General features: G+C 37.9%; 2 protein-coding genes across 2 annotated transcripts; one reads left to right on the top strand and one right to left on the bottom strand.

Moving 5' to 3' along the window:
- Positions 1-11,599: 11,599 nt before the first annotated feature.
- On the top strand, positions 11,600-15,608 carry ssr2 (signal sequence receptor, beta). Its single transcript, XM_036567275.1, has 6 exons — positions 11,600-11,677; positions 13,375-13,532; positions 13,728-13,826; positions 14,277-14,385; positions 14,613-14,690; positions 15,079-15,608. Exons 2-6 carry the CDS (start codon positions 13,375-13,377, stop codon positions 15,187-15,189), a joined length of 555 nt encoding a protein of 184 aa, XP_036423168.1. The 5' UTR covers positions 11,600-11,677; the 3' UTR covers positions 15,190-15,608.
- A 432-nt stretch (positions 15,609-16,040) lies between these two features.
- Positions 16,041-27,595, bottom strand: si:ch73-109i22.2. The gene is made up of 9 exons (XM_036567274.1): positions 27,484-27,595; positions 25,706-25,911; positions 23,187-23,356; positions 22,901-22,990; positions 22,642-22,822; positions 21,200-21,451; positions 19,234-19,552; positions 18,298-18,491; positions 16,041-17,490 (listed from the first exon to the last, which is right to left on the bottom strand). Exons 1-9 carry the CDS (start codon positions 27,509-27,511, stop codon positions 17,329-17,331), a joined length of 1,602 nt encoding a protein of 533 aa, XP_036423167.1. The 5' UTR covers positions 27,512-27,595; the 3' UTR covers positions 16,041-17,328.
- Positions 27,596-27,922: the final 327 nt, after the last annotated feature.

A 27,922-nucleotide genomic window follows, 5' to 3' on the forward strand; every position in this document is an offset into this window, starting at 1 on the left:
GTACAACATGGGCGCAGACTGGGACCTTCACTGGCAAACTGGGCTGTGGATACCTGGGCCCCTTATGTGCGTTACGTAATGGGCCCCATCATGGTAGCCCATTTTGGACCCATCTCATTTTGTCCTCAGTTTCCACGTGGGCCCCTTGAAGAGCAGGCCATATAGATTAAAGATGGGTATAAAATGGGTACAGTGTGGGACCATAATGGGTAGTGTATGTTGGGCTTATATGGGCCCTCCATTTGGAGCCCAAGTAGGTGTTGAGTATGGGCACAGACCAGGAACTTTGCTGGCAAACTGAGCTGAGGATACCTGGGCCCCTTATGTGCACTATATAATGGGCTACCATGAGAGGGTCCATTTGAGACCTATCTTATTTTGTCCTCAGTTTCCATGAGAGGTCTTTGAGTAGCACTCAAAGTGGACAGAATGTTGGGTCTATATGCCTTTTGAAGGAAGTTGGATTTTATATAGGTTTATTATGGGAATAGAGTAAGACAATCCTAGGCAAACCGAACTGGTGGTAATTGAGTCCAATGATGCAATAACCATGCATTTTCAGAATGCAGCCCTATTGAAAAAGCAAGGAATGCAATAAAATCAATTGATATTGAGAATTTGAACAATAATGTTTAATTAATATATCAAACATAGTATATAAAACAAAAAAAAAACATTTTACTTTGAATGTATTTATTATAAACATAGCTAGATACTGATCAAGAGAATATTTCTTTAAAAAAGTAATGTTTAAATAACCTTGTAAATAATCCAATAAACTTTTCATTTCACAAGTAATACATACATTTCATTTTCAACTTTGGTGAGCAAACTCTCAGTCACATGACACTTATTTAAAAACAAAATCATTCAGGTTGCTTTTTTCACCTTTAACCACTGTTTAATTACTTGTTTTACAGCTAAAGAGGAAAAGGACATGTATACATGTTTGTACTCTCCTTCAACAGCAAATGAAGTCATAAACTTAACTTTAAATTTAAAACATTAACAACATTTTATAAATTCCATCCATAACAAGTAACCAGTCTTGCATAACAAGTATTAAAAAGTCCCTAAAACAACAGACTTAAAGATGTAACATTTAAAATGAAAAAACAGGCCATTCTACATGTTATATCCCATTAACTATATCTTCACAGATTGTAAGCAGTCAAACCAAAGACATTTAAAAACATAGCTTTTCAAGTATTCTCATTATACTGTCAAACACAATAGTACTTTATGACCAAGCCATTTAGCTGCTTTTTAACTGCTGTTTAAATCATTTGTTTTTTAGCTATTGAAAAAAAAAAAAAGATATGAATTAAAAAAAAAACTCTGAACTTTAATTTCTATCTGATCTGCAGTCACAAACTTACCCTTTATGTTTAAAAAAATTTTAAACCATTTTTGTATTTCACATCCACTTGTAAATGTATGCAGCAGTATTTATCATTTAACAAGTAATCAGAAATCATTAAAAGTCTAAAATCCTCAATGTATTACTTCCCAGAAACCGTTACTTGACAGACTCAAACAGATCTTAAAACGTATCATTCAATATGACAGATTCTCTTCTCAAACCACAAACAAAATTCTCAAAGTATTACTTCCCAGACCATTCTACATGCTGCCCATGTGATCTTTTTCAAGGATTGTCAGAGTTTTCAGAATTTCTGTGAACACAACGCTCTGCTCTGATGGCACGATTACCTCCACGATCACAAGTACCACTGGACCACTTAGAAACTGCCTTTTCTGCATCCTTTCGGTTTATGTTCTGTGTTAATGCGCTCCTCTTAGGGGCACCTTGTTGAGAGAGATGAAAAACCAGACAAAACAGAGGCAGGTGGTGAAAAGGTTTATCAACCTGAAATTAAAGCATTTCACACATTTAAACAGAAATTATTATTTACAAAAATTTTTTGAATTACAATGTAAAAGGCTACTGACCAGAAATAATTTTATTATACAGATCAAACAAAATAATGTTCAGTACTTAGTTAGGCTACTAAAAAAAGAAGAAATCCTGTTAAGTGTGGGGCTAACCAAACTGTTAAAAAAACTATGAATGTACTAGGGCTTCTTTATCCTAGTTCTGGGGGCTCCCAGCCCTTCACATTTTAGATTTTCCCTGTGGTCAACACAGCTGATCCAACAAATCTGCTCATTAATATGCGACTCCCTGAGTTGGGTATGTTAGAGCAAGAACACACAAAATGTGCAGACCAGGGGTTCTCTATGACTAACTGACTAACTTCCCATATAACAGTAGCTCTTACCATAAAACACTTCAAACAGATGAAGCCCTTGGAACTGCCTCTTCCCATGTTGACCAACAAAACTGTACTGACAAGCCAGTTCATCAGCCATGAGAAAAGCCATCATTCTCTGTGTTGCTTCATCGACTGTTCGGCCACCTATTTCACCCAGGACACAGACCTGAATAATATTAGGATGAAAGTAACAAAAATTAACTAATGATGGGATTGCAAAAAATAAAACCAAATTAAAGAGAGTCCATAAAAATGCATGGGAATTGAAAATATTATGATAATTATATGACTTGATAAAATTAACTGTTACTTGATTTAAAAAAACTAAACTTAATAAATTAATGTTAACTTTATTTGTCAGTTTACACGCATTTTCATCACCTTTCTTTTATCAAAGAATATTTAACATCCTCATACAAAAGACACCTTAGTGATGAAAAATAAAACATGGTTAATATTTCATTAAATCAACTTTGTTTTAATTAAATAGCTCTCACTCTAATTGTTAATTCACATACATTTCTATCAACACTTTATTAATTAGTGAATTCTGCTACTTTCACCACTTAATGAATTAGAGGATTTTGGAGAACATTTAATCAGGAATTTGTTAAAGAATGTTTAAAGCCATCTTTGTGATAACAAATATGTGTGTTGCACACGCGTGTTTACAAGCACACAATTTTTTACGTTTTAATTAAAAGTGAGTGTATTACTCACCACACTACTGAGAAACTCCTGATTCTCTAATTCTAATAACAGCTTGGACATCTGGCACCATCTGGTAGTGAGGGAGCAAAGTATGTTTTGTCCTGCTGCCTAAGAAGAGTCTGTGGCATTCTTCCATGTACATTCAGTGTGTCTTTTATATGTTCAAGTACTGCAAGAACTCAACAAACAAACAAACCATCATGCCTCGCATTTGATGTCTCAATGAGAGGTGTATCCCTTGATGTCTGCAGTGGGGGTCGAACTGGAGTCGTTACAGGAGAAGGCCTTGTATCATTTCTTTGTGTAAAGGCAGAGAGCAGCTTCCTTGGTGGCTGAGGTGGTGGTTTAAAGACTTCATTTGCTTCTTCTTCTTCAGATTCTGAACTGGACAGTTTCCTGTTTTCTAGTGTTGAACAAAATATGGTCATTAAACCTTATGAATGGAGAATAGGATTTAATTTAATATCCCACATTATGGCCTAAAAACGATATGCTTTGCCTTTCTATATGTTATGCCTGTGCAATACTGAACATGTCACCTTTACTAATCAGACATGTCCTGCTATGGTCTAAAAATTTGGTTAACACAGTGGATCTCTAATTATAACACAGCATTACTAAAAATCAGCAAATCAGCATTAAGTTTCCATAGGGATGCAACAGTTTTGCTTGTATTTATGATTTAGTATGTTATAATTGCATGCACAGCAAACCCGGTAAATACATTCACTTTCAGAGGTATGTGAATGTGAGTGAAGTTCTACTGCTTAATTTAATTCCTTGAATGCAAAAACCACTGTAAATTCAAATTGGGTTAACGGGTTTCAGGGTTAATTCCTGAAAAACATTATATATTAATATTGGGAATGGACATCAGAAATAACTATTAAAGTACATTGTTTTTATTCATAATTCATAGTTGCATTTAGGTAAGCAATACAGCAGATCTTAATTTTTGCCCACCACGAGCGCGCTGCCCAGGACACGTTGTTAAGGACGTGATTCGGAATGCAGAGGCAGTGGACTGTATCGTTTGGTTAACTAGCCTAGACTGATTTATCTTGGAGACCGTTAGCTATAACTAAAAAACAATGAGAAGATTTCTACTCTCAATATTACCTCAATAAAATAACGTTGGCACGCTCTAATAGTAGCGTTAGTTCATTAGTGCAGCTTCTATAACTCTAGCTTTATCAGACACGGAAACCATTACTGGTTTAACATACAGTAACCACATAATATAATTTCATGGGCATTTTAAATAATAAGACGTTTTTAAATGTACACCCCTGTTTGCAGCTTGCAGTTTCCTTCATGCTACTGATTGATCAGCCTGCTAACACCAGATCACCAGACTTGTAAGACCTACGATGCATTAACAATAAAGTGCATTTTTTGTCCTTCTCCGCAGTTAACGTTGACCAAATCCGTTAACTCTTGGAATATCAAAACTAAATGCACATGCCTAGACGATGCAAGTTACCAGATAAAAAACATTTTTCAGCATAACTCTCACCCATGTCGTCGTGTCTCTGTCTATTCAAGCCAAACAGCCACCTATGTATCCCAGAAAGCTGGCTAAACAAACCTTTCACTAGTGAACTCGGGTTGACTGACCTCTCCGCTGCATATCCAGATTAATTTCTTGATTCAAGAAAACCTTATCTGCGTTTTGACAACTGAGGTTAATCAATTCTGAGTATGTTGAGAAAAATACAAACAGAGCTCCTGGCGTTCTCCTGCTATGTCGAAACCGAACCGAACAGCTACTGAACTCATCAGGCCACTTCTGCGCCGCTAATGCACATACTTTCATCAGTGTAGTCTTTCTGCCAGTCACGCTGCACGTACCATAATCACAACAGTATGTTGGCCAAGCTAACGTTAGCTATATTTAAACATATGAGTTACATAAATTAAGTAGCAACCGTAGCCCTTGGCGTATCATACAGACTACGCTAACGTTAGTTATAGTCATGGCAAGTTAGCTTGTAGCCGCCCCAAAACCGGCATTTTCTAAGGGGAGCACTGATGCATGTGGTCTTATACTTATGAATTCTTAAAGTAACATTGTTTGAAAGTATACCTTATTTCATAACTCGCTGTTGCTGTATTTATCAGATGTTTTATTGTATGCGTTTTAGCAATGGCCAGCAGCATCAGCCAGAAAGAGCAAGTACTTAGCTAGCTAGCTAAGTAGCTAGCTAACTAATTTTTCAGCTAACGTTACTAAGCAAAGGTGTTCATAAACTAGGTATCTTAACCTATATTCAGAAACAAACTGTCAAAATTAAGTCAATATGTCACTTGAAAGCATATCTTTTTGAAGCTGCTTAGCGACCAAGCTAAAAAGCACCAATAAATACTTAGCCTGGAAAGTTCACTCGAAAGCTAGCTAGCTAGCTAGATACCCCGTTGCTGGGTGGTGTTGGGACTTTCAGCTAACTTAATGCTTGGCTAAGTAAACGCATTATGCAAATTGGTTTACAGAATAATCTTATATTGTTAGGTTTCATGTAATATTCCAAATAACATTCATTAATTTTTAGAAATAGTAGCTAAGTAACACAGAAAACATACCTGTATACTGTTTGCTCTGAAGGCGATGGTCCGTCAGCAGTGAGGGGAGAAAAAAGGCGCGAGAGGGAAACTCCGCTCTTCCCATAAACAGTCCCTCGGGTCTAGTCCAGATTAGTTGAAAACTTTAGTCATGTACATATGCTAAAAATGTTCTTTTATATATTTAATGATGCTTATAAAATTTATACAAAAAGTACACCCAAATATTTTGTTTGATTTAAAACCCAATTAGATTTATGGATAGCCCATACAGGCCCCAACAACAACCCATGGGGAGGTACAGAAATAACACACCTGGGCTTGGACATGTAAGGCTGATGTTTTCTCATGGGGAGCCCAAAAACCCACAATAATCCCACTTGGGCAAGTCCATGTAAAAGTTAGTTTAAAGTTAATTGCATGGGTAGCCCAAACAGTGCCCAAACATAGCCCATGCGTTTGCCCACTAAAGACCAAACTGGGCTTGCCTAATTAGAGCCCAACTGCACTGAATGTTTTCCCATGTGGGACCCAGGCAAAACCCATCAGATGGCCCACACTAAACCCACCTAGGCAGGCCCATGTAAAACCCTGCTAATTTCATGAGTAGCCCAAGCAGTGCCCAAACAGTGCCCATGCAAATAGCCCACTAGAGACCCAACAGGGCTTGCCCAATTGATACCCTACAGTTTTAATGGGAGGCCCAAGTGGTGCCCAGTCAGAGCCCATATATTTGCCCACTTTGAGCCCAAGCCCAGCTTAAGCCCAGTAAACCCAGGTAAATCCCATATGGGGCCCTCTTGGACATGTTGGCTGGGCCTGTTTCCAGACTAATCAAAGCTTGCTTGAAAAATGACTCTGCAAAATGTGCCCTCCCCCCCATAATTTAAATGATGTGTTATGCTTGTGTTTATACATTCCTTGTGTTGTGTACTTTGTACTTGATGTAAAATAAAATAAAAAAAAGATTCAGAGTAGAAAATCACACCAATGTGAATCAGCTCGCTCTATGTAGCTGTATTGGGGCGTGCTTTCAAGCAAACGTGATAGGCTCAATTTATTAGTATTTGACATCCACTTTAATGATGTTGAAAGGAGTCAGCTGTCACATTTCTCTACTTTCTGCTTGTTCCCTCCGTTCCTCCTGCTCCTATCCTCTTCTCTATCCTCGATGAGCAATAGGAAGGGAGGGGAGGACAGAGCAGTAGCAAAAGTTTCTGGATTCAGCCATTTTGGGGCTTAATCTGGTCGGCCTGTCATAGCATTTGTTTAGCCCCAAAACAAACGTTGAAAATTGAGGTGTGTTTAGTACGTCAGAACTCTTAGCTGATGCGCGTGCAAGATTCAAGTCTCTAGCATGGAGCTCTTAAAAGGCCAGGATGCCCTGTGTGACTGACCATGTGCCTGTGCAGGTGATTTATGACTATATGTGTGCAGTAGCCCCTACAATATAAATATAAATATGATTAAAATATGCTATACAAATAACCTGTGACATTACTGTTCATTACTATAACAATTATCAAATGTATTTTACTGCTGCTTCGCGAATACATATTTTGAGTGATACCATTACACTAGTTTTCACTGATTGGTCAAAACAGTTGCATGTGATATAACTATTGTGAAGGTGATACAACTCTTTACAAGTTTCATGCTTTATTGGAGCTGTGTTGGCCGCAGCCACGCCATACAAAATAGTCGGCATACAGAATAGTAGCCGTACAAAATAGTCAGAGTTTCCCCCATACAGGCAGAACTGTTTTATCTCTGACACATGCAATCTCTGCTACTATGAAGTAAGGGGACACAACTGTTTCGAAGTTCTACGCTTCATTGGAGCTATGTTTACCACAGCCACATCATTGAAACAAGCCAGGTTTCAGGCTAATTGCTAACTCCAGCACTGCTGGGGCCTAAGCCCTTCCCCAAAAGAGGGAAAAGCCTGCAGCACGTCCACTCCTTAAGCACACACACCCTAAAAATGGTGGCTCTTAATACCGCTGTTTACAAGAAGAGTCCCCAGCAGAACACATGCCAAACACATTCCCTGAACAGCTAGCAGCTAATGCTAGCACCAAATAAGCTTGTCAGTGTTAGCCTAGCGAGCACATTGTACTGCCACAGTGAGTTAAACTGGATTTCTATGGCTCAGCTTGGTTTGTGGTGTGAAGCTGGACCGTTTGAACGGAGCACGACAGTCAGGCAGTGTGAGCCATTAAGGTCAACAGAGGCTGCTTATTCAGCCTCCATTTACTGGAGAGTGAGTCAGTCTCTCTCTCTCACACTCTCAGCAAGCCGCCCTTTCTGCTTTTTTAGGTGGTTTTGGAGCACGTTTGCACGTCGTAGTGGAAAAGTTTGTCCTCTGGTAACGGAGCCCCCTTCTTTCTGTATATTTCCCTTGTGAGCGCATGTGTGGCTTGAGAAGGTGTAATATGACGGTGCTGGTTTTCCCCTCTTTATAATCTCACTAGCTGTAAGCAGATAGGATATTTCTGAGTTCTGATGCCTAGTGGGGTGGCTTTATAGTCAAGTTCCATTTCAGCAAGGAACAAATCAGACTGTCTAATGGTGGTGTTTTTTTCCTTGGGTTTAACAAATAAATGACTCTATAAATGATGAGCAGTCATTTATAAAGTCATCACTATCACACTGAACAGCGCTGCAGCAGGTCTGTAAACACGAGATGTCACATTAAGAGCATTTGAGTGTGGGTAGCTACAAGTACCATTTTGAGAGGTGTTGAAATGACTAAAGGAAACTCCTGCTGATTTACTGTCACATCCTGGCTGTTTTCTGAGAATTTTCCACATTGCATTCAATCGGCCCTATTTGACTAGCCGCTTAGCTTTGGTTAATTAGCTAGTGCCCTTAATGTCATTGTCTATCATGATGTTTTATCGCTGAAAACCTCATATCTTCAAAATGAGAACTTTACAGGAGAAGGAAAAAAAACTACTTTACTTTTAATGTAAGTCAAGGGAACCAGACTTCTTTGGATCGTTTCTTTTAGTCATCATAAAATTTAGACACAATGTAAAGAGTAACAGGTGTATATATATATATATGCCCTTAAATTGTCTTACTGAAATAAATAAATGTTTTATTGGTGCTTTTGTCAGTTGTCTTATTTTGAGAGTAATTATGAATGTTATGATAATATAATGAATATAATATGTAATCATTAATTCATGGTTGAAATTAGGTTGAATTCAAGTTACTGAAATAGATGTTGAGGGATGTATTTTTCTAGATGTCTTTTCACCTTTCACTTTTCAACCAAATATCACTGTTGTTGAGACGTCTGGCAAAGTTGTCTCAACAGCGAGGTTTTGCTGGTGTGCTGTCTACGATGAAGCCCCCACTAATTCATGCAGACTTATGGGGAACCAGTACAACAGCAGTCATTGGCTGGTGAGCAAGTGTACAGTATTCGAAAAACCTCAAAGTTGATGTTGACTATTGATGGATTATGCCTATCACAACGTCCCTCGTACTCCTACATCCAATCAGAGCTGCTACTCAGAGCCAGACAAAACATTTGAATATATAGACACAAAGAAAACACAGGATTTAAAGTATAAGCTAGTTGAATTGTGCAATGTTTGTCCTCTCTGGGAGTACATGCAGTGATGTCACTTTTAAGGGGAATTCCACTGATTTTTCAAAATTTTTGCATAATACCATCATTACAATATAAACAAAGTCATTCTGGATTGATATGAAATGGTCTGTGGGAGAGAAAGTTACAGATTTCTTTACAGTAGTTTTATTTTTTACTATAGCCATGTTATTTAAACCACCAGTAAACCTACACATGTCTTCAGAGCTTTAACATGTAATGTTTATTACGTTAAAATAGCAGAAAATCTGAAAAATATGTTTGCTTTAGGGACTATTTTGCCTTACAGTGCTCTGCATGTACCCATCCACAATGAATAAATTAAATAAATGGATTAACAAGACGTTTTAGGGCAAAACTTTAATACAAAAATGTCATAAAACAATGTCTCAGGCATCAGCGATCAGCAGCATCAGCGAAGTTATTATATTTCATGTAATAACTTTCAGTGAGGGAGTTTTTAGAGGCATTAAACTCTTCAGACGTCTGGTTCCTGTCACCACCACTGTGAACAGTTCTGACTCTGCAAATTTCTTTGTTTGAAAAACCTGTGGAGTTCCCCTTTAATCTCTGCAGAGGTCTCCCTAGGTAGCATACGCTTGTGTATCGTGACAAATTCGTCACAAAATCGGTTTCTTGGTCACAGAGGAGAGGAGGAGGAATGATAAAATAAAAACAGTAACTTTAAGCGTTCTTGGAAGCAGCATGCGACAGCCACAAGCTCTCCTACTTGGTCACTTCCAAACAAAACAACAGGAAATCACTTTGTATACATTACAGTATAAATATACACGTATAAATATAAATATGTCTATAGGTGCAATATAATATAGTTTATTACACTACAGCAGTTGCCATGGTCAAAATAAAACTGGAACTGTAACCCCTTTTTGTTTCGTCGATAATAATATTCGGTATTTTAATAAAATATTGACTGCAGAACTGGAAATGTCCCTAGTTTTCATTTCAGAAATCTGGTCACCTTTAAGAAGTACCCTGTTGTTGATTTCACCTAAAACCTTTTTGTTACACTTTCAGGACTGCTTACAAATCCCCTTACTCCCTTAATTTGTCTCCACTTCTGAAATGGAGAAAGTTTTAAAAGCTAAAATTCTTATTTCATATTTTGTATTAGCGCAGTATATAACCTACACAATTCATGGTAAGGTGTAGATCATTAGCACCAAAAACAAAACAATGATATAAAAAACACAAGCAGACCCTGAACATGTTTCAAAACCTGATAAACCTTAATGAAATGAAAGACATTATTTTTATTTTGAATGTAGTATGCAAAAACTCTCTCCCTCCCTCCCTCCCTCCCTCCCTCTCTCCCTCCCTCTCTCTCTCTCTCTCTCTCCCTCTCTCCCTCCTTCTCTCTCCCTCTCTCTCTCCCCCCCTCCCTCTCTCTCTCCCTCCCTCTCTCTCTCTCTCTCTTTCTCTCTCTCTCTCTCTCTCTCTCTCTCTCTCTCTCTCTCTCTCTCTCTCCCTCCCTCCCTCTCTCTCTCTCCCTCCCCTCTCTCTCTCTCTCTCTCTCTCTCTCTCTCTCTCTCTCTCTCTCCCCCCCCTCAATCTCTCTGGGTCAAATATTTAAATATTTGATGGCTGTAGATCTGAAGAGGGAATATATCTCCATTCAGAGGTACATTTACATGGTTACACAGTTATGTACACTTTTTAAAAATATGTTTTTCAGTGGTTCTTTAGTAAAGGCAATCATTTTATCCATGAAGTCTAATATAGAACAATTTCATGCTTAAAGTGGCTCTTTGCATGGTGAAATGGTTCTTTAGATTGATGGAAAATATGTTGTATGTGGTTCTATATACGGCTACTTCTATATAGAACCACCCTTTACTGAAGAACCCTTAAAAAACATATTTTAAGAGTGTACATAACTGTATAACCATATAAATTTACTTCTGAAGAACCACCTTTTTAAGAGTGTCTCTATTGACCGCATGGAATTACTTATGTGAACAAAACATAAATACATGATTATATGATTATGAGTGAAATTGTGGCATTTACATGTAATTAAAAAAGATCACATGTTCATCTAAGATATAACTCTACAATATTTCTTCACTCTGGACAAACCAAAACAAGTGACATTCCTTATCAAACTAAATTAAGTGGTTGCACATGAATGGCCTAATCTATTTCTTGGTTTAAAATTGTTAAAATAAACTGAGTGGGGCGGAGTAGGGGGGGTTAGTGAAAGTTAAATCTTACTTGCTTAATTTTTTAGTTTTATTGTTAAAACACTTTCAAAGTTCAAATTCAGTTTCTGATATCAGGAATCTGTTGACATCCTGTGGTGAACGGCGTCCTCTAATGCCAGCCTGTGTGAACTGTGTTATTGTGCGCTGCACTCCGCGGCACTAGATGGCGATGTGAGGCTGTATTAGTGCCATAGAAAAAGAGGACACGTCTGCAAAAGAGTGAACTCAACTGCGCATGCGTCGCTCAGCCTTCACTCACACAGCGGGCGAGGACCAGTGAGAAGGTAACTGTGCCGTCTGACTAAATCCTTTATTTCATGAACAGAGATGTGTATCAGTGCCTGTTTTATTGTTACATTGCAATCTGTATTTCTTGCAGTTATGGTCTTGTCAGTGATGTGTGCTGTTTTATTGTAGTACCGCGAATAAACAAACATTTTTTCAGGTTAGCTCGATTCATTCATGCAGAGCCAGTGTGAAGTACACGTAAGCGCTTCAGTGATGTTGGTGTTGAACGGCTGGACACCCGGTGATCTAAATACGAGGCCTGTAGCGTTACTGATAGTTAATACTGCTAATGCAGATTTAGTTTATGAAGTTCCACACCTATGCACTGTATATGTAATAAACACGTTTCAGGAAAAATTGTGTCCCTGTCGCTGACACTGTCACCACTAGCCGTGGTTTCATCAGAGAGCTGCTGTTTTACATTAGTTACACTTCTCCACAGGGAAAGGAACATAACCTAGAATCAGACCTTAAGTACATTAAGCTTTCCAGATATTTTTAAAATGACTTTATTACGGTTGTTCGTTCACTTGAGTTTGTATGTTCTGTAAGTTATCTCGCCATGCTAACTGTGTTAGCTAGCTAGCTACCTTCCTTGCTTAACCTAGTTAGCTTAGCTATATCCAGCTAAGAAATGAACGGGGTCGTACGGGTAAGCAGTGTCTCTTTTTGACTTGGCTACATCTTTATATTGTGAATTTTTAAAAAGTAAATAGTTTTCCTTATTTTTAAGTTTATGTTTGGCATGCAGGAATTCAGTAGCATTTAGCCTAGCAGAGTGCTGAAAGCAAACGTTAGTCAGATGAGTGTAGTGCCACATATGTATTATGTATTGCTCTGGTACAACATTTATGTTCTGTTTTAAACAGGGCATTCCATCAATTTGTCATTTTTTAGTATAATTCAATGGTTCAGATTTAAACAAAGCCACCACAAGGGGGTTGAGGTGAAATGGTTCATGTATGGAGACTTACTGGCTCAGATTTCTTTTCAGTAGAGGTGATGGGAACCAGGGATGATGATGTCCATACAAATATAGTCATTTTATTTGATATCCAGAATGACAGCGTTAACCTACGCGCAACTTCTCAGTTTTTATATATTTTTGAAAATGGTGGTATATCTGAAAGTTTTTTGGTGGGCTGTCTTGCTTAACAGAATCCTTCATGATGTTCTCTGCCATTAAAAATACATTTTAGGCTAAACTGTCATGTAACAGTGTCTCAGGCATCATGCAGTATATTCATAACCATTTTGTGTAATGTTTTTCTGAGGGGTAGCTTTTGGAGATTGACATTTGCTTTCGAACACCACCTTTGTAAATGTTGATACTAAGTTTCTCTAAAATTAAATATTTCATACCAAACCACTCTGAATGACTTAATTAATTATTAACAATTTAATTATGCTGAAATTAGTGGCTTTCCTTTTCAAATATACTCTTTAGTGAACTGTGTAACATACTGATTCTGAAAGTTGTTCATCAGTTCCCACTTTGCCTTGTGTGGCTGGGTTTAGACTTTTCCATATCATTAAAAGTGGATTATTTTCATTTCTCTGTGCGATATAGTTTGTTAAAACTAAAACTAAATTGTGCCAATAATATCAATTCCACAATAAATTTCTTTTAATTAGGGTTTCATTAAGGGATTTCGTACAAATTTATGCTAATACACTTTTTCTTCTCTTGCAGATGAGGACTCTGTGCTTATTTGCGCTGGTTGCAGTGCTTGGTCTGGTGGCAGGAGAGGAAGGGGCCCGACTGCTAGCTTCCAAATCCCTGCTGAACCGTTATGCTGTAGAGGGCAGAGATCTCACCCTGCAGTACAACATCTACAACGTGGGCACCAGGTACTGCTTACTATACTTCTTGGCTGAGCTGATACATGCTGTCTGAGTGTGGATTTGGTAGCAGCCACATTATGGCCACATAAGGAGTGCCTGTGTTGCCTGCTAGGGTGGCCAGCTCTGTAATTATAGCCATCTAATTGTACGTATGGGAACCATATGTAACACACTCCTGCCTTTTTGCCCCTCCATCCTTAGTGCTGCACTGGAAGTGGAACTCTCTGATGACTCCTTCCCTCCAGAGGATTTTGGCATTGTCTCTGGAATGCTGAATGTAAAATGGGACCGCATTGCCCCGTATCCTTCTTATCGAGACCCTGCAAATGGAGAAAAGATTGTTCACTGCAACACACTAATTCACTAACTTGACTCCTGTGCTGCTTGATCTCTAAGCGGCTCAAATATATTAGTAGATTCAAGTGGAGAAATTCTAATTAATACATGTAGTTCCTAATGTTTTATTTTTTTGTACTTCTGACTGTGTAATGCATTGAAGTTTTTAATTTTTCATTTAAAACATGCATTTTTTTTAAAGCACATCAGCTTTTTGATTGAAAATCAATACCACAGTTGTTCTCTGACTTGATTTTAAAGTCAGCTGATGAGATAATTGAATTTTGCTGTTTTTGGAATGTTATCTCAAACTTATCACTGGCCTTTGAAGGTGGTTAGTACCTTCTCTGTGGGATTGGATCTGTATTTAGTCCATCAGTTATTGGTCATGTTCCCTAACTCTTCTCCCATTAGTGCCAGTAATGTCTCTCATACTGTGGTGCTACGTCCTCTGAAGGCCGGCTACTTCAACTTCACTTCAGCCACTGTCAGCTACTTGGCCCAAGAGGGAGGGCAGGTTGTGGTGAGTACCATCTCCAAAAAGCAAATGTAGATATTTGTGCATTTTAAATTAAGCATGTGGTAATATTGGTTATTTTGAAGCAAAGATTGCTGTTAATTATCATTGCATTATCAAAGTGTTTTGCATCATCTAAGAAAGTGTGTCTAATAGTAGTTGTTAAGTTACAGTATTGAGTTGTGTAAACATTCAGTGGTTTAGATGAATGTTCCACTTTCTTGTTTTTCCAGGTTGGCTACACCAGCGCTCCTGGTCAGGGAGGTATTCTGGCTCAGAGGGAGTTTGACAGACGCTTCTCACCCCATTATGTGAGTGACTTTCAAATCTCTTTCGTGTCTCAAGATTATGTTCGTTAGAGGTCACCTGTCTTTCATTCCAACCACATAAGATAATTAAGCAACTGTTTCAAGGCTGAGACCAACTAATTAACAAGTGGGATCAGATGTGCTGCTGCTTAATTGGAATGAGGACTACAACCTCATTGGCTATTGCAGATAAGATTGGTGACCCCTGGTCCACATGGTCAGGACCTCTGCAGCTGAGCTGATGGAATTAAATAAAAATGGACACCCAACCCTGATGATCTTTTTCATGCTAGCTTTACAGTTATTGGATTATGGTGCTTGACTTATTGCAATAAATTAATTGTGAATTCAGAATAAGAAAGATCACTCAGATTTTTGTCTGTCTCCGTAGCTGGACTGGGCTGCATTTGGTGTGATGACCCTGCCGTCCATCGGTATCCCTCTGCTTCTCTGGTACTCCAGCAAGAGGAAATATGATTCACCCAAGAGCAAGAAGAACTAATAGTGAAATGGGGTAATTACATGTGGGTTTGAGCTATAAAAAAGGTTATGGGCTGAGGAACTTGAAATGGTGATTTTTGGAAGAGAGATTTTCAATAATATTACCCATATTGGGGGTAAAGCAATCAGTCATGCAAGTTTTGGGCATGTCTGGTTTTTTTGTTTTGTTTTTTGTTTTTGAGTGTGGAAATGGTGGACTGGTGTATTGTGTGACAGGAGTATTGACAGTAGCATTTGCAACCTTCAGGACTGACCACAGCGGCCATTTGAGACTGCCGTCAACAGTTTGCCTATGTTCCTTTTTTTTTTTGCTGTTGTAATTAATTGTTCAAAGGCAGATTGTATCTGGAGAACATTGCTTCCTCTTCATTTGCTGGTTTGAGATTACCAGTGAAAATAAACAAGTGGGTTTTACACAAATACTCTGGCTCTTTTTGTCTTTTCAGATGTGATCACAGGCATGCTCCTGTTTATTGATGTATTAAAGGGGAATGGCATCCAAGTAATGCCTTTACTTCACTCTAGAGGAGAGCAGTCATTTAGTGGTTGGTGCAGACAGCAGAGTTTGGTCTCTGGAGCTTTAGGAGTTGAGTTCCACAGTCTTATGACCATTCAGTGATGACCCCGGTCTGTCTATTTAAAGATGTTAAGATACAATTGATAATGGCTCTGATACAGTTACTATTGTTACCTGCAGCTCCCTGGTAACTTCTCTTTCAGTTGAGGCTTTTGTGCTGCTCAGCCTGAACTAGTGGAACAATGCAAAGAAAAAGACTAATAAATGCATGTTCATTAGATTCATTGTATACAGGCAAAGATTTGGAATTCATGTAACATGCAATTTTTTTATACTTTTTTTTTTAATGAAGGGTCAAGTCCAGATAAAAATAGAATAGTAAATACAAGCCATTCTATTTATATACTGGGGTGTCTGCTGCAGCTTTTCATTTCAACAAAACAGGAGCGCAGATTGAACACTTGTTGTGTACAGTTCTTTTTCAAAGACAGTGCTAAATAAGCAGGTGGTAATCGGAGCCTTATAATATAACTTAAAAGAAGGCCTAATCATTTTTAGAAATGTGCATGGATTTTATTGCATAGAATCATAATGCTTGATGGATTTCATCTCTTTAAGTACTGAAGTACTGTTAATTTAGTTGAGTTTAGTTGAAAATGCTGAGCAGAGTATTTTACTAACAAATTTTTTCTACTGTAGTATCTAGGTAGATTTATCCAGGTGAGCTCTCCCAATTTGGTAGGCCTTCAGAAGCCGAACAGAAGGCCTTACACACTGAGGCCAGAGTATGATGATTGCACAAACACAAACAAACACAAGCATTGAACCGTCCCTGTGTTTGACTGTTTAAGGCTCTAGAATTTTCTCTCCTCATTCAGTTAATTTTGTTTTATTTTACATTTATGTCAGTTTTTCGGAGCATTTTGAGGACAACTGCAGACATGAAAATGTTTGTGTTTTTCCAGTCGGTGTACTCTGGCCTTAAAATTAACTACAAATACAACTATCAAATGACAGGACTGGAATTAACTAATCACATGAGAGGGAAAACTTTGTGAAAGGAAGAACTGGCTGTGAAATAGGAGGTGCAGACTAACCAGATTTTAGTCAGTTGTTAGAAATGAAAAACAGTGGTAGTGGTTATATGGTATGGCTCTTTACTAAGGGTCACTGGACAACTGCTACATATAAGGCAAATATATGTTCATGTCTGTTACAAGCTTCAAATAAAACATACAGAATGCCTTTTGCAAGCTTCAAAGTTTCTGTGTTGCATTAAGAACAGCCAAAAATGTTCATGTGTTTGACTGTTCGCTTAACACTAATATAGTACTAGAAATCCCATAGTACTATCAAAATAAGCATTATCATAGAGGTGTTTTTTTTTCTCAATTTTGAAAAATGTTGACATTTGTTGCCTGAACTATAGGTTCACCACTGTAAATAAGCTCACTAAAAAAACCTGAGAAAACCAATTAGGTTTGCAGTTACACTCAAAAATAAAGGTCTCTAACTGGTTCATTTGGAAATGGACTAGAACGATGACTGGGGTGGCCATTAAGCGCTGGGTTAAGAGCAGTCCTAGGTGGGTTGCACTTAGGGGTTATGGGATTTGATCTTGGCTTAACGTTTGGGGTTAGGAGGTGGCAGAGGAGGTCTCGAGTTGGCGGGTCTCTCTGGTATCTGCTCATATATGGAGAAGCCAGAGTTTTCAGGCTGCAGATGATCTGAGTGGTTAGGGCTGAAGAGTGGGTGTGGAGTCATGCCTGGTGAACCACCAAAACTCTGAGAAAGAAATAGAAAATGTTTAATGTAGTCATTCTTGAGAGTTTTTCTAGACACAGATGAAATCTAATCTTGGTCTAAATGACACTGTGAGTTTAGTTTTCCTCTGTAGTTCTTTAGGATTAGGTGTCAGGTGAATCCAGTAATTTGGACATAGACCGATCAGGCATAACATTATGACCACCTCCTTGTTTCTATACTTATTGTCCATTTTATCAGCTCCACTTACTATATAGGCACTTTGTAGTTCTACAGTTACAGACTGTAGTCCATCTGTTTCTCTGCATACTTTATTAGCCCCCTTTTACCCTGTTCTTCAGTGGCCAGGACACCATGGACCCTCACAGAGCAGGTACTATTTGGGCGGTGGATCATTCTCAGCCCTGCAGTAACACTGACGTGGTGGTGGTGTGTTAGTGTGTGTTGCGCTGGTCTGAGTGGATCAGACACAGCAGTGCTGCTGGAGTTTTTAAACACCTCAGTGTTACTCTTGGACTGAGAATAGTCCATTAACCAAAAATATCCAGCCAACAGCATCCTGTGGGCAGCATCCTGTGACCACTGATGAAGGACTAGAGGATGACCAACACAAACTGTGCAGCAACAGATGAGCTATCGCCTTTGACTTTACATCTACAAGGTGGACTGACAAGGTAGGAGTGTCTAATAGAGTGGACAGGGAGTGGACTCCAGCAGTGGAGCTGATAAAATGGACAATGAGTGTAGAAACAAGGATGGTCATAATGTTATGCCTGATCGGTGTATAACTTTAGCACCATAACACTGTATGACTGTATGGAGTCATACCTGTACGCTGCTTTCAGTTCGAAAGGTTGCATGTTTAGGGGGTGGTCTTGAGGGCAAGCTTGGGTTGGGCCTTGAAGATGAAGCAGTGAAGTTAACCATGGAGGCTGCCCTGGTTGGTGGAAGAGCTGGCGTACCGTCATCTCTGGTCCCTTTAATATTGACCTCTGAGTAAAGGTGATTATGAGGGAGATCTCCTAGACAGATCCCACACATGAGTAGACAGAAAGCAGCGGTAAGTTCAAAGCAGCTACCAAAAACACAGAATAGTAAGAGTAAAGAGATTGCACCATATAACTTTCATGTTTGGGCTGCTGATATTGCTTATATGCTGATTAAGCTTATAGCAAACATTTTGGCTTTCTAATCTTGATTAACTTGCTTGCCTAAAAATGTAACACTTTTAAAAATAAAGGTGCCTATGTGGTTCTTGACTTGGATGTACAGTTCTAGAAACCTTTAATGGGTATAGAACCTTTTTATTATGTGAGGTTTCTTTAAAAAGTTTTCTTTAAAAAGGTTAATCTCATTTTCGAAAGAGGTTATTTAAAGATCCATCCTCCGAAACCTTCTTTAGGGAATAGGATCTCCTATCACAAACAACCTTTTTGGTAAGTATTTCTAAAGGGGATTTCTGCAGAGTCTCTAAAAGTTTTCCATATTAAATGGCAAAGATGTAACTCAAAAGATACATGTTTATTGGTAGCTTTATTGGTAGTTTTGGACAGTACATAAAGTGGATACATTTGCGCTGTAGATATTGCAATGTGTGGTTCCTATCACACCACTGTAAAGAAAATCTGTAGGTTTCTCTAGAACTGTGCCTTTCACATCAAAGCACTCTGAATCACGTTGTTCACATGTTGACAATTGAACCACGTAGAGATTTTAAGAAATCAAAAAAAATAGAATTCTTTTTGAAAACCTTCCCCATCTTACCTGCATCACTATTTAATTCTCTGCGCCTCCCCATGGCGTAAAAATCTATCTCCTCGTCGCGTCTGCGTGTGTGCAGGGTCTCCTCATAAGTGTGCAGGGGCTCTAGTTCCCAGTACTTCTGTTCTGCTATGGCTGCAGCACTGGGCGAAGAATGGGAACCAGTGGATGCTGCTGCCCCCAGTAAGCTGGGGTCAGGGTCGGTATCGCTGAAGGAAGGGTTTTGTACGGCCCGGGGCGGTTTGTTGACCCGAGCATAGGGGGCATCTATAGGATGGGCCAGGTCTCCTGCACTGCTTACAACAAGCTCTTGTATGCCATTCTGCAGATAGTGAGAAGTCAGGTCAACTTGAAACTTTGTCAACATTCTGCATATCTTTTTTATCAGTTCAGTTTAGTTTCAGTTACACCAAAATAGTTAAACTTATTTAAGGAAATGTGGTTGCTTCCTCCTTATGGGCTTCCTCCTCTTAGACTACTAAACATGAAGGGCTCAGGCAGCATCAGGATTCAAACTTGACAAATAGGCTGTTGTGCTACTCAGGAGCTGCAAAATTGCTTACATTTCTGTGTCCAAGAAAAAATGTAAAGATGAATTAACCTACACTTTTCTTACATTTTTTCATCCTTATGTGATTGTATTAGCCAAAAACAGTCAGAATTCATTACAACCATTTCCAATGTCTCTTTATTACTTTATCATCATTTTGTTACTGTGCCTTTAAAACTAATATATATAAATAAGTTCTGTTCTGATTGGCTGCCCTGTACTGTGCCTCATTCAAAAAGCAGTCCAGGCTTAAACACTATAAGGTTTATAGTGTTTAATAAGGTCAGTGTGAAAAGGGCCAAGCTAAACTTCTGTAGGCTGAATAGACAGAAAAAAAGTGTACTGGTCAACAGTTTGGAACAAAGACCAAAAGCCATAAAGACATGAGATATGCATTTTCTCAACACAATGGACAGTGATACGTTTATTAACATAGAAGGGGTTTATTAAATATCTATAGCAATATTGTGCAACTGATTCTTCATTTGCTTTGCTCCTAGTGAGTCTCCTGCAGATTTAATTACAACTATTATTATATCAACCCAATTTGCCAGCTTGATGTACTGAAAAAAGTGTGCTAAATTAAAACTTGTAAAGAATTAAAAACTGTTAGAATGAAAAGTTAAAGTAGATGGAAATATATTTGTGTTGTGGTTGTTTATGAATTCACTTCTTGAAAAATATTTTTTAAATTTAAAAATATCACTGATCTCTATGCTTTGGGCCTGTGTTGCAGCACAGGTGACATGCTGATAACTGCATGTATATGACCTCTTATAATATTATAAACTTTTTTTCACTGTCAGAACAAAATCTTGTATCTCCAAAATAGTACATTTGCAAGAGAAGGCAAAAACATTTTTAACTTTTAATGTAAGTTAATGTTACAAGACTTTTTTTCTAAGTAATTTTGGTTTATTTCTATTGGACGTTCAACTTTAAATTTTGCTACGATATGAAGGGTACCTGGAGCTTTCCAGTTACGGTAAGAAGTAAAAATTAGCAAAAAATGGAAATGAAAGATTTTGCGTGACAGCGAAATGAAACAGTCACATGCAAAAATTTGTACACCCCTGGTCAATTTACATATTTTGTTGATTTTCTAGGTGAAAGTAGGTTACGCATCTTCTACAGAGATCACACTTCTGCACATTTTAATGAACAGTTACTGTTTATTTGCTGAATTTACAAGAAAAACAAAATGTGCGAAAGTTATGGCACATTTTATATTTTACATTTTATTGTTTTGCATTAAGATTTTCCATATTTAAGTGTTAACTTATTTTCATTTATATCAAAACAATAAAATATATAGCTCAACTAGGGGTGTTCAAACTTTTACATACAACTGAATACGATAATTTGGTCGTGGATATGAAGTGTAGCCTATTTTTAGCTACATTATCTGTATTTGTTTACCTCTGGGCCAGAGTGCACTGTATCCGGTACATTCTTGCTCTCTGGGAGAGACTGAGTCTTCTTCAGGGTCTTCCTCACCACAGCATACTGTGCCGAATCAGAGGCAGCCACGGCGACTTGCCTTGTAGAGTCTGTAGCAGAGTACTCTGGGATGGACTGTGCAGTGTCTTCTGTTGTCTGTCCTCTTTCATCCTCTCTTTCTTCTTCATGTCTCACTCTCAGCTTTGCTATCTCATCGCTGCTGCTGCTGGGCTGGAAGAGGGAAGATCATAAAGCCAAGTGAGTTTTTTTACAAATACCTGAGTATATGATATATGATTTTACAAAATGACGTCTGCTTCTTGTACAAAGATGAATATCACTTAAAATGTTGATGTTCAGTTGTTTAAACTGTCCAGGTTTATGAAGTTCTGCTATCTATTACCCTTAAAACATACGAATACAGAACTATAAATGCAAAGTTTCATTCCAAAATTCTGTAAATCCATTTGTAGCAATAATAATAATACATTTTATTTATAGAGTGTTTTCATATATCCTTACAAAACAAGTGATAAAAGAACAGCTTTGAAAAGAATAAGAGCTGACATATTATTATTTTACTAATAAAGGTGATATTAATCATAAAGCATCAAGTCCCATGCCCAAATCATGATATCAATAAATCATAAATAAAAAGGAAATTAATGGAAGAGGTATTTATGCATTTTGGAATGAAATTTGATATTTTATTTATTGGACTTTATTGGATTTTATTATTTACTCATTCTTATTTTCATTTATTTTGATTTTACTTTGCTGGTTATACTGATTTAAAGTTTACTCAAATCACTCTAATCAAATGTCATTTTTGATTTTGTTTCACTAATTTACTTGCTTAAATTTTATTTTGTCTTTTTTATTGATTTGATGTTCTTATTCTTATTTCTCTACATATTGCTCTTCTTAATCCCTTTTTCTTTGTTCTACTGCTCATTGTATTTATGGGTCACACTCAGTGTACTCAGAGTTTAAACAAAAGTTGATATATTTAAAAAATGTGGGGGGTATTAGGTGCCAAAGCCACATCTAGGAACATCCAGTCAATTCTGGGATTTGAACTTTCTGTTCAAATGATGGTGCTCTTACTGCTGGGCTACCAGCTGGACCATTATTAACATAATAAGATTTAAAAATATGTATTGGTAAAAACACATCAACGCCATATCAATATATTGCTAAATGGCACAACCACGAATACCCAGTCAGCCCTGAGGTTTGTACCCATGGCCTTCCAGTTGCTGCATACTTCTCTTACCACTGGGCCTCCAACTAATCCATTATTAAGATAAAATGTATATTGGTAAAAAACGCATTAAAGATATAATCCACAGACATAAGATGAAGACTAATTTATTTAAAAGATACAAATGAAAGGCAGAGATTGTGTGTGTGGACCATACCTGCGCACAGGGCACAGTGAGCATTTCATTGAAGGGCCCTACTGGATTGTATGTGTAGTAGTTTATCAGCTCTTCCAGACTGCTGTGCCTGCTGTTCTCTCCAGCAATCATATACTGACCGTTCAGTCCAGATACTTCAACTTGTTGCTCGATGATGAAGTGTCGACACCTGTCTGCACCCCTGTAAATGTACAGTATTCTAGTGTAAATATGTGTGTGTGCGACTACAGAGCGCATGTGTGTTTGTGTGGGTGCCTACCTGTAGGAGAGCACAAAGCCAATCTTTGACTCACTGAGCCTCAACAGGAAACAGCCCTGCTGCTTATCCTGCAGTAGCTGCTCTGCCTCCCTGAGAGAGAAACGGAGAGTAAAAATAACGTTATGTGCAGCAGTCAAAAATAGGACGTCTTCCACTGAATGACATCAAGCTGCTGTGCAAATGTGGTTGTGCACCTGTAAGGGTGGCAGCATTTACGCTTTGGGAGATGTGTGTTTAAGAGAGAGAAAGAGAGAGAGGGAGAGAGAGGGAGAGAGAGAGAGAGAACCTGCGCGTGGCGAAGCCATGGAGCCAGCATGGCAGCGGGCGTCCGGGTGTTTGCAGGCGAGGTAGCTGCGATCTCTGAAACCACAACAGGATGTGAGCCCGAAGAGATGGAGTCTGAGCCTCCAGGGGCCCCACGGGACCCAGCACCTGAGAGGGAGCTATCCGCTTCACCTAAGAGAGAGAGAGAAAGAGAGATACTGACAACAGAACTTCAATATACAGTGGTTTCCTTGGCTTATTCATGTCATGGGGTGGTTGGTCCTGCACGCTGATTACCTCCTCTAATGCACCCACTTAAGCTTGCTTGTTTATTAACTGACTGATTTGACGGGGGCCTACCTGAAGAGTTTAATGCTTCTAAAGTCTTCCTCACACAATGGTGTTACATTAAATGGTGTTATGTTAAATAGCTGCCTAAAGCCTGAGACATTTTTGGTTTTTGTTTTTAGATAAGATTTTGGCCTAAAAAGTATTTTTAAAATCCACTCATGGTAGAATAGTACATGCAGGGTGTTGTAAGCCAAAATAGTCCCCAAAGAAAACATATTTTTCCAGATTTACCACTATTTTGCCATTTTCAAAATTACTTATAAAAACTCAGAAGACACGTATTTCTTCACTGGTGGTTTTGGGTGGTAAATAAAATGGCTATATTTGTGTTGTAGACATCACAACCCCTGGTTCACCACAACTATAAAAAAAAAGCTTCAGTAAGCTTCTCTACAGTGAACCACTTCACATCAAAAAACAAACCACAATTCAATTATACAGAAATTTTGATTTTTTTCAATAATTTATCTAATATAGCTTCTAACCGCATTTTAATTCCATTAGTATCTGAGATTTTTACACCAAGTTGCCTTTGACAAATGAAATATACCAAAGTGCACAAAAACAAGGCCAAAGCCATTGTAAATAATTGCACAATTCATAGCTAGCTATAGCTGATAAGCCAAAATGTGTTCTAATACATGTATTAAAAGGTTTGATTATTGCTGTCTATGCAATCTAATCACAATATAAGATGAGAGATATCTGAAAAAAGGTCTTTATCCTCTGCTTACAAGTTACACACCCACATCACCCTTGATACTGACTGCTGCACTAAAAAAAGTTAAATAAAGTGCAATATTACAGTAGTTTACTGGCAGCAATTTCTTCCTTTATTAACTTTTTATTTAAAGTACTCACAATGTCTGACATATATATGTAACTTTATTTCTAAACTACAGCTGATTACTAAAATTGTAATAACGTTTTCCCCACAAACTGAGCATCACATTACAGGAGATATATACCAGTAATTAGGACTACAAAGATGGTCACTGTCAGGAACCAAATATCTGTTAATTGTTAATTATTATTATGGGACTGAAACACAAAACTCCATCATAGCTGGTGTAACAAAACATATAATTTGTAAGAATTATGTGTTAAAGCAAACAAAAACCTGTGAAATGAACTGTATGTGAAAAAATAAAAGCTAATTAACAAAAACAAATCTGCAAAGAATGCTGGGAAACTCCGGCCACAGTGCAACCATATTCAGAGACCAACTACTCAATCCTGCACAAAGCGCCAGTCACTTTAATTCCACATTTTCACATCTAAGTCTAAATCTTGCAGATCAGTTCAGCAGTTATTTCTCTAGTTGTATGTTGTTCTGTGATTTTCTCAGCTCAGTGGTTTCTAACCATGAGCCTGATAAATAGTAAATACATTTTCGATGAAAAATAACCGTGAGTCATCATGTTGATGTCTTTTCGAGTAGCAAAAGCAAGGTTGCTTATCTCAGGTTTGCATAACAGCAGCCTTTAAAGGTTTTGAACAACGTTCCATTGATAGAACAACCAAACAAATGACATTATAGATGCTAATGACTTGTTATGTCTGTCACTGACCAAACACCATACATCATACACAGTGTCTAAATGTGGACGTTATCAATTTTCAGACAACATTATGTCATACTGTATAAGAAACTATTTCAGACAGTGCAGTGTGGTTTGAAGCAAATATGTGATTTAACCTGGTGGTTATGAGAGTATATTGCTTGCTAGCTACAGTCTTATGCAGATGTTTTGGCACCCCTGGTCAATCAAATGCTTTGTTGATTTTTGAAGTGAAACAGAGTTAACACATCCTCTACAGTCAACAAATTTAAATATGCCATTCTTTCTGTTGGTGCACAGTTACTATTATCATTGAGTTTAACATATTGGATAATAACACAAACATAAAATAACATAAAATGTGGCAAACAATTTTGCACATGCCACATTTTGCATTTTAATTTTGTCCAATATGATAAATAAATTGTGTATTACTGTGAGATTTGCAGACATATGTTCCCTGTTGAGAATGTAGAAAATCAAAAGCATGACATTTAACTGGGGACACCAAGCATGTCTTAGGGGTATGGGAAACGTTGTTTAATTTTTTGATTAACTGTTCTAACATGAACAGATTTTAAGCGTTGTATATTTTCACTTAAAATATTAATCTATGACTGGAAGTTACCTCAATCTCTTTCTGACAAGCCTGGCTGTTTGACTGTCCATCTCTTTGCTGTACAGTAGGACGGCATTTTATGCTTCGTCTGGGTTTGACTGGAGGCTTCCGGCTGGTGGGTTGGGTCTCTGGGGTGATAGACAGACGAGGCATGGGTCTTGGGTATTGAATTGGCTGTGAGCTGAGTCGCTCTTCCCTCTGAAGAAATTCAGCATCTGTACACGGAAACAAAAGAGTTCTGTTCAAATTTGCTTAAAAACATATCGTCACTGTTGGAAAAAAAAAAAACTTTTCCATTTTCCATTTTTTGTCTTTTTTGTTTTCTTTTTTACATCATTTGAAAATGCCATCTGTCATGTACAATGTGGCAAAATTTCTTGATGAACAGACCAACAACATAGTCCAAAATGACCATCTTGTTACTTTTTCGGAGGTTTTGTTCAGACAGTGACGATATACATCATCATATTCAGGAAGAAGGAAGAAACAGTAACACTTCATTTGCAGGCTACCTACAAGAGGACTTCATAACACATGCATAAGCACTGAATAACATATTATAAAGCTTATGCCATTAATCTCAAGATGAAATTCCCAAGATGTTTTATGAGCTAAACAACATTGTATTGACTCAAGGAGCCTTAAACTAAAGCGATGGACATTTCTTTCATTTGTAACACCGTTATGAAGCATCATTTCCTCTGCTTTATAAGCTACATGACTTGATAATGATGCTTTGTTACAAACTGAGCAAATTTAGTTGGACAAGACTTTAGTTTAAGGCCCTGTATATCAATACAAAGTCATTTACCTCGTAAAACATCTCATGTCATCTTGCAACTTCTGACATAAGCTGTTTAGAAATACTCAAGTATTGTTTTATAAGTACACTGTTCAATGTTTATGCATGTGTTATGAAATTCCTGTATAGGTCATCTTCAAATGAAGCGTTACTAAAGAAACGGTCTCAACAGGTGACTTGATGTGAGTTAATATAGGAAGCTTTTGTCATTTTAAAACATTTTCCATTGGCTGTTGGTCCATTTGTCATGAAATTCTCACACAAGCATCTGGTTTAAAAAAAAAAGAGTTACAATATTTTGATAAGACAGTGATGATGATGAATCCCATAATGAGTTACACTTATATGTCTACCATATTTTAAATATGGTACCACAGCAGAACTGAACACTGAAGCTGCTCTTCGGAAAGTTATCAACGTTTACTCTATTTCAAGTCTATTTTTGGATTGACATAAAGAAGTCACACTTTAGAGGCCAGACCAAAATGGCCTGCCAAGCGGAAATGCTAAGTCTTTCTTTAACCACAGCAGCAACAGAGCATTCTAGAAACCTAGATAAGATTGAGTCAATCACATAACATCCATATACAGTAAAATATAGTTAACGTAGTTATTTAACTACATACACTATATGTAACACTGCTGCTGTTAATATATTATACTTAAATAATGCTAATGTTAAGCCAAAACGATACAGATACAGTACTGCACGTGATACAACATAGCATACACGATACAGCAGTTATAGATCGGTAACAATGCTACTGTTATTAATTAAAATGCTGTCCTATAAACTGCTTCAACTGTGTATGGGCAGGAGCCAACATGTACACTGTTTATGAAGTAATATACATCTAGGACTACAACAACACAGAACAGAAAAATGAACACTATTGCTCAGTCTTACTCAGCCCTACAGAAACAGAATGAGTACTGCATGTTATGGTTGTTATGTGGGTATTTTTAAGAACAACAAATAGCTGACCTTTAATCTTCTGATAGTCAAAGTCCATCTTCACAGACAGGATGTAGAGCTACGTCGCTTCATGAGTGCATCCACCTCGCTGTGTGGTCATGTGCATGTGTGTGTGTGTAAGAGAGAAAGAGTGAGAGTGTGAGAGCGAGAGAGATAGAGACAGAGCGAGCATGCAATTGCAGGTTAAGCAAAGTGACAATAAGGATACGCCTTTAGTGAGCTCTCTGATGAATCGATACAATGAGCCAATTCAGCACTGAATCTGTTGTACTATGGATTTGTTGATGTGCAGGTGCAGCTGACACTGTGACGTGGTTATTATTCTGCCTGGGCTGCCAGAATCAAAATGTCAAGTGAGGAAATCAGAGTCGTTCTTACAGTGGAACTGCTGCATGAGTGAAACATCAAGATTTCATCTTAAACATTCACTCATGATCCACCCATCACT

This window comes from Colossoma macropomum, unplaced genomic scaffold (assembly GCF_904425465.1).
Source record: "Colossoma macropomum unplaced genomic scaffold, Colossoma_macropomum, whole genome shotgun sequence".
NCBI classification, from domain to species: domain Eukaryota; kingdom Metazoa; phylum Chordata; class Actinopteri; order Characiformes; family Serrasalmidae; genus Colossoma; species Colossoma macropomum.

Bases quoted from the DNA above. Each gene is read 5' to 3' on its own strand.
- ssr2 (XM_036567275.1), top strand. From the start codon at position 13,375: ATGAGGACTCTGTGCTTATTTGCGCTGGTTGCAGTGCTTGGTCTGGTG. The intron at 13,827-14,276 runs GTATCCTTCTTA...TTCTCCCATTAG, and splicing joins AAATGGGACCGCATTGCCCC to TGCCAGTAATGTCTCTCATA. The intron at 14,691-15,078 runs GTGAGTGACTTT...CTGTCTCCGTAG, and splicing joins GACGCTTCTCACCCCATTAT to CTGGACTGGGCTGCATTTGG.
- si:ch73-109i22.2 (XM_036567274.1), bottom strand. From the start codon at position 27,511: ATGGACTTTGACTATCAGAAGATTAAAG. The intron at 19,553-21,199 runs GTAAACAAATAC...CACTATCTGCAG, and splicing joins CAGTGCACTCTGGCCCAGAG to AATGGCATACAAGAGCTTGT. The intron at 18,492-19,233 runs GTAAGATGGGGA...GGATCTGTCTAG, and splicing joins AGAATTAAATAGTGATGCAG to GAGATCTCCCTCATAATCAC.